At 34.9% G+C, this 13,030-nt stretch overlaps 1 protein-coding gene across 1 annotated transcript in view; it reads left to right on the top strand.

The window, feature by feature from the left end:
• The window catches only part of LOC109378071 (regulating synaptic membrane exocytosis protein 2-like), a gene marked incomplete at its 5' end in the record, with an annotated part of 124,693 nt that extends 112,032 nt beyond the window's left edge, over nucleotides 1-12,661 (top strand). Inside the window, one exon of the mRNA XM_019634539.1 lies at nucleotides 12,328-12,661. Coding sequence (XP_019490084.1) covers nucleotides 12,328-12,613 — 286 coding nt within the window. The remainder of the gene's footprint in view (nucleotides 1-12,327) is intronic.
• Nucleotides 12,662-13,030: the final 369 nt, after the last annotated feature.

Below are 13,030 nucleotides of genomic sequence, written 5' to 3'. Positions count from 1 at the left end.
CTTGTATTTGTATTTTCCTTTGTATATTCATTATTCATTCATTCAAATATGAGTTTAAGAGAAGTGGCAGGTATGTTCATTAAAGAAAAAGAAATAATAGGTAAATATCCATGAATGCAGAAGAAGCCTATAAATGTACTACTGGAAGCATATCAGAGACACAGAGACATGATATTTACAATTTGCTTAAATTCTATTTATCTTTATTATTTCATTATGATGTGTAGATATTTATTAGCTTCACTATTTTCTAGGCTTTGGTGTCTCAAAATTCATTTGAGAATGGAAGTGTATTATTTTCATAAGGTGGCTAACTATAATGGAAGTATTAATATCCTTGAATTAAGTTTTGCTGTGTTTTCAACACAAGCTTGAAAAAATAATACTTTAATGTTTCATGTGAACACTTTTGCCACAAGTGTGCCCAGGTTACAATGGTGGCTCCTTTTGGATAAGCTCTTTATGGGCTACCATTACGTCTCTAATCTCACTGAGCATTTATTTCCAGTCTTAATAACATTTAGCTGAAAGCAATAATACAGCACTTAAATTGGCTTTCTTTCTAGGCAAAAAGGGGCTTATGGGAAAGTCAGAGTTCTGGAACTTGGGAGTGTTTTCAGCAGGATGCTCTGTAGAATAAAGACAATTTCTCATTTTAATCATTATTTACGAACAAAATGGAAGAGTAAGTTTATTTGCATGGATTGTGTGTAGCATTTCATTTAGTGCTGAAAGTGTATAACTTTTCATTCAGTACCAGCTCCAGTTTCTGATATTTTATACATACTGAGTACATGTCTGTTAAATAGAATTTCCCCTGTATTGCATTATTAATTATCAATCATTTGTGTAGCATGATCATATCATTTAAATCCACAACTTCATAAATATTTTCATTGGAATACATCTTTTCAAGTTTGAAATGACCAAAGGTATGGGAATTATTTACCTATATGAAGTCTAAGGGATCATTTCTTTAAGGCCACAGAACTACTCTGTTTATGTTTATAGCTGCTTCAAATAAATCTAACAAGTTTAAGTTTCTATTCTTACTAAAACCTCAATGTCCCCATATAATTGTAAGCATATATAATTATTACAGAAACATAGCTAACATTTAGCATGTGCTAAATGCTGTATATATGTTATTTCATTGAATCGTCACAACTTTGTGATTATTTTTGTTAGATTAATTAACTCATTTATTCAACAAATATTTACTGTACACTTACTGTGTGCCAAGCATTCATTTAAAACCTGGGATTTATCAGTGAACAAAAGAGGCAAAATTCTTGCCCTATGAAGCTTACATTCAAGTGGAAAGGTATATAATAGGTAAGAAAACGAAGTGCAAAACAGGTAAAGAAATATGCTCCATATCAGGAACTATTAAATGATAGAAATAGAATAGAAACCCATGTCTGACTGACTTGAATCTAAACTTAGGTTTCACTTCTTGATAAAATTATCAGATTTTGTTGCCTTGAATAAATCACATACTATTGAACTACATGTCTCCCTAAGAATCAAGCATAAAACTTTTCCTATGAGGGACCATATCATAAGCTTAAGAGAATCTGAAAATTAGAAGAATTACAGTAACCCCACCCACCACAGTTTCACTTTCACGATTTCAGTAACCTGTTGCCAACCGTGGTCTAAAAATATTAAATGGAAAATTCCACGAATAAATAATGTATAAGTTTTAAACCTTTTGTCATTCTGAGTAGTGTGATGAAATCTTGTGCCTCTCTGCTCTGTCCTGCCTGGGACGTGAATTATCTCTTGTCCAGCATATCCAGGCTGTATATTGCTACTTGCCTGTTTAGTCACTGAGTAGCCTTCCCATCTCTGTTATCAGATTGACTGTCATGGTATTGCAGGGCTTGTGTTCAAGCAGACCTTATTTTACTTAATAATGGCCTCAAAGCAAAAGAGTAGTCAGACTGACAGTTCAGATAAAGAGAAGCTGTAAAGTGCTTTTTTTTTAAAGTGAAACGGTTATATGTATAGGAAAAAATCTTAATATATATAGGGTTCGGTACTGTCCACGGTTCCAGGCATCCACTGGGGGTCTTGGAACATATTCCCCATGGATAAGGGAGAGTTACTATACTTCATTACCCCAATATGAAGAATTAGGCTCATTTCAAATCTAATTTGTTTCTCTTTGAACATGTTGATCAGTAACTGTCTTCAAATACCCTTCTTTTGGGAAAACAAAATGTAAAAAAAAAAAACAAAAAAACCTGTAAAATCATTTGTTGATTACTCCAACAAAGAAAATTAAAAATATTGATCGTTAGAGAAGCATAGCTCTAAGTCTCAACATTCTTACTGTATATTTTGCTTTGTTTGTTGTTTAATGAGGCCAAAGATACAATACTTAATGTCTCACATATATCTTAGAAATTCTAAACATTAGGAAAAGTATACTTAAGCTCTAGAAAAATCTGGCAATATTTTTTTCCTGTATAATGCATGGTTTTAACTTGTTATTCTTTATATCTTTCATATTTATAATAATAGTAGGAAAACTCCAAAAACCATGTGCTAGACTAAAAAATGTTTCACCTCACTTCCCTATATTAGGTCCAATTTCAGGGACTTCCTAACCTTGAAAGACTAGCATTGTTCATGCTGAGACGTCACCCCAGAGCAGATTCATGGTCTCTGCAGGGCTGATTGCCTTGGAATCTCACAAGAAAAATGATTAGATTTCTAACAAGCTGAAGGCCTTCCTTTAAATGGTTCCAAGGAAGATACAGTATCTGTGACCAAGGACATCTTATCAAAATATCACTGTCATTATAATCTTTGAAGGAGGTTATTGTCCTTTTTTCATGGTAATTTTTGAGTGACGTATAAAACAAGCGTATACTTGGGTAATGATGACTGGAACATTGTCTACTGTACAACTACAGGCTAAGCAGATTCCTAAATTAAGTCAGATATTCGTATGCTTTTAGATGAAAGAATATTTTCTTTATGGGTGAATAAAGAGATAATCTTGGGAATTTTAATACATTGTGTTTTTTAACACTAGATTCAGTCAAAGAGAAATTACCAGTATTTGTCCAGTGAGGCAAGGAAAATATATTTTAACAAAGAATAAGTTCAGATTTTTTATCATAAAGAGCATTTTGTTTTCCACATGTAATGCCTAAATTCAACTTAAAATATGCAAGTTTAAGTCTTAACCTAGATACCATGCTATACTTCACAAAGGAATTTACACATTAAAGCTCCCTGTGAATTTTGCTTCATATCCTCTCTAGTGTATTATTTTGTTTTTCTAAATTTATTAACTAGAACTATAAACCATTGTCTTTGACAAGAAGTACAGTCATTGTGTATGTGTGTATATATACAGTTCTGAGTTCTATGTGATGGTCAGCCAGGTATTCTGCCACAAGAGGAGACAGGGGAGAGACTAAGGAAAACAAAGCTAATGTGAACAGGTTCCCTCCTAGGGAACAGGAGGCCTGCCACACCTTGCAGGGCCACGCGTGGAAGCCTCAGGGTGGTCAGGAGGCAGAACGCAGGAGTGAGGGGTAGGTCTTGGCCAGAGCCTTTATTGGGGCTTCCACGGGGAAACAGTTCAAGATTGACTAGTTTGAATAATTCCTACAGGCTGGGCTTTGGGCTATGCAGCGATATCTAGTTGCCTCGTAAGGGCCCTGGAATGATTTGGGGGTGGAGTAGTGGGTTGGTTTGCTGTGAATGGGCCAGATGGAGGAGGGACTCTGGATTGGTTAGTTTTCTTATCCAAAGTCATGCTCTTGGCTGAGCCCTTTGCTAGCTCTGAGAATTGGCTAGCCCCAGGGAAGGGCAATCTCTGCCTAGCCAGGACGCTTTTCAAGGCGTCAAAACATCATAATAAATTGAAAATAAAAAAATATGTAAACAATACACATATGTACGTGTGCATGCATGCACACACGTACAGTCTTTAGACATTAATTTTTTCATGTCCACTAAAATTGAATTAAGAAATATATAAAAATCTTTGCTTGGAGCTTTGTTGTTTAGATATTTTAAAATATATGTAATCGTTGGCCTATCAGTGTATACTATTGACAGAAAGACCTCTTCTTGGTTTTTTTATTTCTAAGCCCAAACCCTAATTGTTTTCCCAAGCAAGCAAAAGACCTGGTAACAGCACTGTCTCAAAAAACACAATGTGTTCCTTCCTCTTCACTGACATTTCCAAATCCTATGGCCCTGTCTCCTGAGCTTTGCTATCTGTTAACGACGATAGATGGTAAAAATGGATACCTTTTCCAGTAAGAAGGCCATTAATAGAGCAATAATCTAAAGTTCACTAAGAAGAATCATATATGTGACATTATGCCAGGAATTTGGAACAATGGGACTTATTTCTGGTGTCCTACAAATCATTTTACCTGTCTAAAAGATGCTAAGAAAGGTAAAAGGGTGAGAAACTACTTCTCTTTGCTCATTTATTGTCAGACAAATAAGGAAAACATAGACTTCAATAAAAGTATCTTTGTTTCTGAATACAAGGGAATAATATATATTTTGCCTCTTGAAAAAAACATTCTAGAATGAGTTTTGTTTTGTTTTTTAATCCCAGGAGACCAAAAATTTAGGTAGATTCTTCCATGTGAGTTTGAAAGAGTGATTTTAATTAGACATGGGAGTTGTATAGGTAATAATTAGATTGTATCAAGATATATAAGTTTAAGGCATGGTCTCAGAGATGATGCAATGTGATTACACAAAAGTAGAGATATTTTCATTTGAATTTGATTTGTATCAATTTCTTTTAAAAAACCAGTATCCACCATTTTTCAAAATAAGGGACTAATGTATTTTGTAATTTATAGACTGAGAAATTAATATCCTTAATATATAGCCATTTATAAATTTTTATATATTTTGAAATACACCTAGTGATTTTGTATAGTCAAAAGTTACAGTCCAAGCATAATATCATATTATATGATTTTATATGGGTAAGTTATAGTCCAAGAATATTCTTATATTAAGGCTTAGCTTTCAGTATTATTTTTGGATGCATAATGTGAATTTTTATTTAGTGTAATCATTTCAATAATGCAAAATATTCATTACTTGTCAAATAATCTACAAACTTGACACATCCATTATAGAGTTGGATGATCAGCAAGAATAAGCAAAGCCCTTGGTTTATTTTTTTATTTTCATAAAAATCTTAACTGTTAGTGTTCCTTTGATATTAGTAAGAATAGTGAAAAATGTAAATTGATGCTTGAAGTTATGGGCCAGCGAGTATACCTTCCGATAATATGTCATGGTCCTTTTTGTGTTACGGGAAATACTATGCAATTATGTGGTAAACTCAGAAGAAGCTGAAACGATGAGTGAAAAGCAAGTCTACTCCTGCCTGAAATATTGGCTTATGGAAATAATCAGGTTTAGCTGAAAAATGCAGGTGAAATAATAGAAAAACTTAAGGGGATTATGCATATGTTGTATTGTAAAGCTAAAATTATGAAGTTATTCTGGAAACTTGTAAAGGAAGAGATGTTATTGCTTAATCATATACTAAGGAAAATTGTGGGGAACAATAGGCAAAGCTGGATTAGAAAGAAAGAGAAAAAGAACCATGAAGATTTGAAAGGAATTAATTTTTTTTAAATAAATTAACAGAAGTATTACAGTCATAAAAATTTGGAGGTTAAAAGCATCTTAATGATCTGTACTGTCCTCATATGCTAGGTTAGGAAAATGAGGCCCAAAGAGTAAAAGAAACTTTTCTGGTAAACCATTAGTAATGTGGTTTGGGATCTAGAAATTGTGATAATATAGTGGAATTTTTGTCACTAGCAAGCTGTTGGGAAAGGAATTTTTGAGATTACAGACCTTCTTGGTGCTCCTTAAACTACCCTAACTAAGCAGGGATGTCCTGTGTAACCAAGGTGCTTCTTCTAGCCCTAAGACTGAAGATCTAAGATCCTTAAACATAACTTTACTACTAATGGCTTTAAGCAAGGCAGATGTTTTTAACTAAGAAATACTTTATTAATTAGCTAAATATTTCTTCCTAACTCTGGACATCAACTTTGTGGCATACACACACACACATACACACACACACACTCTCCAATACATTTAGGTGCTATTATAGTATATTGATAGAATGTATTTATATACAGTATCTGCAATAATGTTAAAAACACTAAGTTTCAAATTTGTCATCTTCAGATATCAAAGAATTAGCACAAGAAACTCAGTTTTTACATACTCTTCGGAGAGAGATATTTTCTTAATATTTAACTTAATTAAGCTAAGTTAGAGTTAGGGTTGGTCATTGGAATTTCACTTATAAATTAAGACCATGTTCTTATACAGTAATATTTGCATTGTACATGCTATTTGCCAGTAAATTAATTAAAAGAAACTATGTCATATCATTTTTGTATCCCATATTTGTAGGGAAAGACGTGCAATAAACTTTGTTTGAATAAATGATTACTACTTTACTAACCTAATATTGTAGATGGTCATTTGAGAAGTGAAATAAAGCTTATTAAATCATAAATTAGGATAATAATAATTTCAAGTTCAACATTTTAGCAAAGGAAGAGTATTTAATATAGAGAAATTGTTTAATTAGGGGAACTTGAGACGCAGGGTTTGCTACACACACACACACACACACACACACACACACACACACGGAGCAAGGCATACAAAATTCAAGAAATGACACTTTAAAATCCAGACATCTACCCAATGACTGGCAACTGGTACAAGCAAATGTAAGTTATTTGGTGATTGGTATTTGGTTAGCTCTTAGCACCTGCCCCCAGAAACTCAGCAGAGGGAAGGAAAAGAATTTAAACCTTTTAAGGTACCATACTATTTGGGAGCTTGGCCAATCTTACTAGATTTTTTTCTACTCTACCATTATTATTATTATCTTCTAACTTTTGACCTCTCCAAGCCCTCTCTAGCACCACATCCTAGCCCAGGATGTTTTAACACTTCCACTCCTAGAATTGTCTGTCCACTTCCTAGCGTTAAGTGTCTTTTCTATTCCTGTGCTACAATTCTCAAACTCCATTGTGTTACTGCTAGCCCCTGTATATCTCTATCCACAAAATTCTGAATCAATCCAGTCTCTAATTCCTTAGGTAAGTTCTCTTCTAACCACCTTCCTAGCTCTCAATATGATGAAATATTGTTTTGACATGACTGTATATTTTATGTACAATGCTACTCTTGTGCCCACCCTCACAAACTCAGAGCTTGTTTTTGTCATGTGTTTGCTATTATTTACCTTAACAGCCACCCCGTTAGCACTCTCCATTCTTGAATTAATACTTTTGACCCTATAGCCTATAACCTTCGTTTAATTTGATCCCATACACCTTTAACCTTTGATATGCTATTTAAGACTTTGGGGGAATATTTACAACTATTTCACTTGCTTTGCATTACCTTTCTCCTAATGACTGACAATACCAGATTTGCCTTTTTAAAAGCCTTTCAGGATACAACTTTCAACAACTGTAATTGTGTCATAAAGTAGACAGCTTGCCTTGGCAATTTTACATATTTTACTTTGGGACTACTAAAGATCTAGTTTTTCATTGTTTGTCTAAAGCCAAAAATTAGAAAACATGTATAAAACAATATTTAGAAATGTAGAAACATTTCTGTAGAAACATGTCCATTTCTGGAACTGAGCATCCTATATCAACGCCCAATATTATTTCATGAACTCATAGGATTGGCTTGAAAGCCACACTACATACCTTTAGCCTGTGGAATGAACTATATACATTGAATAACTTGACCTATGTGAGAGAAAAAGTAAGGTTGGTTCTTGATTGCTCTTTTCATTTGTCTGTTTAATTTTTTCTTATTGCCAATACCTTTCATGTTCATTTGGAAAAAGCAAAATAGAAAAAAAAAGAATATTTTTTTTAAAGTGTAATATCCAGCCAGAGAAAATTAAAACTACTTGTTCACACACTGTTCAGAGTATATCCTTCTAGATAAATGCTACGTGTGTTTATGCCTTTTCCGCCTAAGAACATAAACTTCTGAACATTTAAGATTATTTTTCTTTATATTCCCTTTATTCCTCAATTATGCAGGTGACTGGTAGATCCTCTCATGAACCCAGTTTTCCCAAACCACCTCGTTTAACAAGAGATGTCTATTTCTTTTTATGTGAATTTCTTTTGGTTGTGTTGTTGTCATTGTTGTTTGGTTTCGGGGTTTTCTGTTGGGGGGTTGCGCATGCGCGCGCACAGCACTAGTTAGCCTCTGGCGTTTGAATTTTCTGTGTTCCCCAGCATTTGGCTAAACCCATATTTGGTATGTGTGCCAGCCAAAGCTAAGCTGCAAATATCTGCTTCCTTGCTCCCTTCCCCCATATCAAGAACATATTTTATGTTAATAAATATTTATTTACAACAGCATTTTCAAAGGTACATTCTTTTTTATTGATGAACATAACTTATTTAAACACCCTCTACCGTTAGACATTTATGGGGTTTTCCCTTGTGTGTTTTCCTATTACAATCAATTCTGCAATAAATCTCATTCTTGCTAAATTGTACTAAATCTGCGCTAAATCTTGCGAAGTTTTCCCTTAGGATAAATCCTGAAAGTAGAATTGATACATTAAAGGTAGGCTTGTCTTTTTAAGGCTTTTGATACATGTTGCCAAATTGCCCTTCAGAAATTTAACCCCAGCAATATTGGAAATTTATCATATTACCAGACTTACACATTTTTTAAAAAGCAATTGATAATGTAGTGGGTCTTTGCTTTCTTAAGCATTCGAAATCATCCCGCATGTTTACAGAGTCTTTACTACAAGTATCCCACAAAACAAGAGCCCCAGAGCTTTGAAAAGTATGTTTGATAGCTTTTCATTTACAACATTGTTTGCTTGTAGTTTTAGGTGACATCCAGAGAGGAAAGTAAAGGAAACCAATAGTGATACCCGCCCCTCAAAACACAGCACCCCAGGACAACTATTTATAAACTCACTCCTGGTGATCTCTAAGTTTCCAGGAGATGAAAAGTAGAACCCTTTTGTAGATAATGTGTTATCTACCTGAGCTAGATAGGGTGAAGAGAAGTATATTTCTTTAAAACCAAATGGTAATTGAATATTTATCTACACATTGACTTATCAGTCCCAGTTAGTATTTTATTGTATCCTGCTTGAATTTGGCCAAGTTCTTTATGCCCTTTGTATCCAACCATGAAAATTAAAATGCAAATATCACAAGGTAAATAAGCAATATTTTGTGAGTATATCTTTGACTTACTTGGTAGATAGGTAGGTAATAGATTAGGTGCATTTAAAATTTTTATTTTATTTTTTATTTTTTAGAAAAACAGAGGATGCCAAAAAATGTATACACATTTTAAGAAAGGAAAAACTGTATTAAACTTACACTGATGGTAACCACTGTGAGCACCTCTTTTTTTTTAAGATTTTATTGGGGAATTGGGGGAAGGGGAACAGACAAGTTGCTGTCCTTTTGTTCTTCAGTCTAGTTGTGGAGGACGTTGCTTCACTGGCCCAAGTTGGCACCATCATTGCGCTCTTCCCGGGTGAGGCAGATCAGTCGCAGGCTTCTGGACGGCCGCTCACGCTGGCTGCTGGCTACACATGGTAGCCCATGGCAACCCACTGCAGCAGGGGCTGCAGCCTACGCTGTCGCAGGCGACTCACACCAGCCTAGCTCCAGGTTGAGCTGTTGTTCAGCATCTTAGCTGTAGAGGGCAGTGTCACTGGCCCTCATATGTGGGATCCAAACCGGGGCCCTCTGGCATCCCAAGCCAGCTCTTAACCAACATGCCACTTGGCCGACCCAAGTACCTCTTGTAATTGCAGAAGTCAAATGTGACTTGTATTCATCTTTTGTTATTGGTATATATTGAGTATTACAATTTTAATAGTTTTTTCCTTTTTTAAAATGTGTATACATTTTTTGGCACCACCGATCTATGTTTAGGGTAAAAATTCCTACATAACAAGAGCACTAGCTTACTCTGGCTATAGGCATATGTTATTATTTTTCAAAGCCTTAGTCTCAACCAAACTTTGACTTTTCTGCACTATGCCATGCCTTCTCTAATGACAGCATACTATGAAATCCTAGGTTCCATTGCTGTGTTTATTTGCTCAGAATCCATGAAACAAGAGATATCTTGGAGCAAAGCATTCAGTAGATAAAGGGGACCTTATAGATATTCCAGTTCAAGATGTTTAATGGATGCTTAGTGGATGATGATGATGGTGGTGATAATAATGGGGAAAAGGAAGAAAATAATTTGTGAAGCTCTTACGTGTCTGGCATCCTACTTAGTGTTTTACTTATGTTTTCTTGCTTATTAAACAAGGAAACTAAGTTCCAAAAAGGGAAGCAACTCTCCCAAGACCAGTCAGTAAAACCGAAGAGCAAACCCAGAATTCCTGACTCTCAGTGCAGTCTGCCCTCCATTGTAGAACGCTGGCTATATGAAAATTTTAGACACTTTAATTTCAAATTTTTCAAATTTAAATTTAAAATTACAAATATTATTTCTATTGATGCTGTTAAGTATTTATATAATACATGTTGAAGGGCTTTAACTTTATTTTAGCTATTGTCCAAATTCCCTAATAATAATGATTATAATTTCTGTTTATTAAATTTTTACTTTAGATACATTATCTCTATTCTTAAAAATAAGAAAGGAAATAAAAATTCTAGTTTTATAAATGAGGAACCTGAGGCTCAGAGTAGAGCAATGAACTCTTCTAAAGGAAGTCAGTTAAGTAGTAGCAAAGCTGGGATTCAAGCCTGCATCTGTTTGCCTCCAAAACTTTTATTCTATTGTTGCTTATTAAAGAATACCAAAATCAAACAAGCTTGAAAATGATCGATTTAGGGCTATACACTGCTCTCTATTCTCTCTCTCTTCTTCCTCCCGCAACTCCCCACCACCCCCGGCCTATTTATGCCTCATATCTCCTTGAAACTATTGTGAAGAATAAAATAGCACACTTTACTGTATATTTTTTAAATTTCACATTGAGCCTTCCCACTCTTAAATACTGGGAGAAAATGTACATATATATTAATAAAATTAACAAATGGTCCTAGTCTTTTAGCAGGTTTTACTCTAGGCTAGAGACAAAAAAATTTTTTTACAAAAACCGAGAAATTGAATTAGACGTAAGAGCTCACCTCAATTAGTCGGTTTCCTTACTCTCATCCTTTAAATGATGTATAACTATATTTCTAATATTTTTTCATTTTATTCTTTTATTTTGTTTCTATAATTATGTGTTACACACTCAGGTTATCAGAATCAAATTAAAGCAGAAACTATGACTTTTTAATGCCCCGAGTCAATAATTGGTGATATATCCATGCGTCTTCCTATTTCTGCAAAGCAGGCTGCTTCCTTCCAGGTTTATGGGGCAACTGGAGAGCCTGCTTCCAGCTTCCTCACCCCCTGCTCCACCTCCACCACTTCCCCATAATCAGAGCAGTCCAGGCTCCCTTCTGTGATTACTGCCATTCGAAGTGTTCGTCTCCCAGCCGCTCAGCAATCAGCTCACGTGCTTCATTGACTCATTGATTGCTTTCTGACCTTATTGTCTAGAAAAGTGATAATGATTTCTCTTTCAAATGAATGCAAGAGGAAAATCTTTCTTTTCTTTATGTTTGGAATATAGTCAGACATCCATAACTATGAAATTACACAAAGTGAAATAAATTATGTTTAATTTAAAGCTAAGAAAAGCATCAACCCCTGTTAGAAAATTTACTACTAGATAAACTTTATTTGGTTTTTTACAAAATGAAAAAAACTTATTTTAAAAGACCACTCAGCAATGAATGCTATAATTTTTGCCATTTTTTGTAAAATTTTCCCACCTATCTAATTTCTTCTTGAAGACAATAGTAAAACAAATTGGAGAAGAATGCTTTTGGAAACCTCTTCCTTATGACATTGAGCTGCCTGAAAGCATATTTGCACTTGCAGGACAACATATTCTTTCAAATGAGCCCGGTGATTTTTCATGAATATACATTTATTTTCCCCATGACCATGCAAACTAGTGCCTTCTTCAACAGCAGAAATGAAATCATAAGTCTGGTTTTCCATAGCTGCGATCAGGTTGGCCTTGAATAGTAAGACCCATTCAAAACCACGGTATTCGAAAATTTTTAGTCCTAAAAATATGTCCCATAAATGACATAATTTAATTATATTCCAGATGTTTCATCTAAAATACCTTTTCTGTCTTTTCCTTTTTACTCTTGTCTTCACTTGTAACGATCCATCGGCCTACAGTGTCTTTACCTCCAAAATGCAAAGCAGACAAATGGGCGTCTCAGGGAAGAGCATGACCAAAAGCACCAGCATCAGCGGAGATATGTGCTGGCTGGAGAAGAATGATGGCAGCCAGTCTGACACCGCAGTGGGCGCCCTGGGCACCAGCAGCAAAAAGCGGCGCTCTAGCATTGGGGCCAAAATGGTAGCTATTGTTGGCCTCTCCCGGAAAAGTCGCAGCGCTTCTCAGCTCAGCCAAACGGGTAGGCATTTTTTTGTTACTTTTGACTTCATAGTTGAGCTGTAATTAAAATGCATATTTTTTTCTCTACTCATTTTTTGCAGTAATATATGGATGATGCCATATTCCAGAGGGAAAGGGGTATTTTAAACTGGTCACCTTTTCTGAAAATATAACAATAATTTTGGTTTTCAGGGATGAGTGAGCCTGCTTTAAAGTAAACCTTGGCCACTGTTCTTGAAATGTGTTTGATGTCTTTCTTCCTCAGGGAGGAGTTAAGCTGTGGTTCTCCGTATTGCCCACTGCTGATCCTTTCTAAAGGTACTCTGATCTGTGAGGTACTTGCTTTTCTTTAGGTCCTCAAGTTGGAACCAGCCAAATTAATTTTCATCCCCAGCAAGTTAAGGTGATGAAGATGACACCTGATATTTTGTGTGAATAATATATTTTTATTGCTGACAACCTAACTTCTTTTTCAGTTTG

This window comes from Hipposideros armiger, unplaced genomic scaffold (assembly GCF_001890085.2).
Source record: "Hipposideros armiger isolate ML-2016 unplaced genomic scaffold, ASM189008v1 scaffold_1722, whole genome shotgun sequence".
In the NCBI taxonomy this organism is placed as follows: Eukaryota; Metazoa; Chordata; class Mammalia; order Chiroptera; family Hipposideridae; genus Hipposideros; species Hipposideros armiger.
This window is presented reverse-complemented; position numbering and strand designations above follow the sequence as displayed.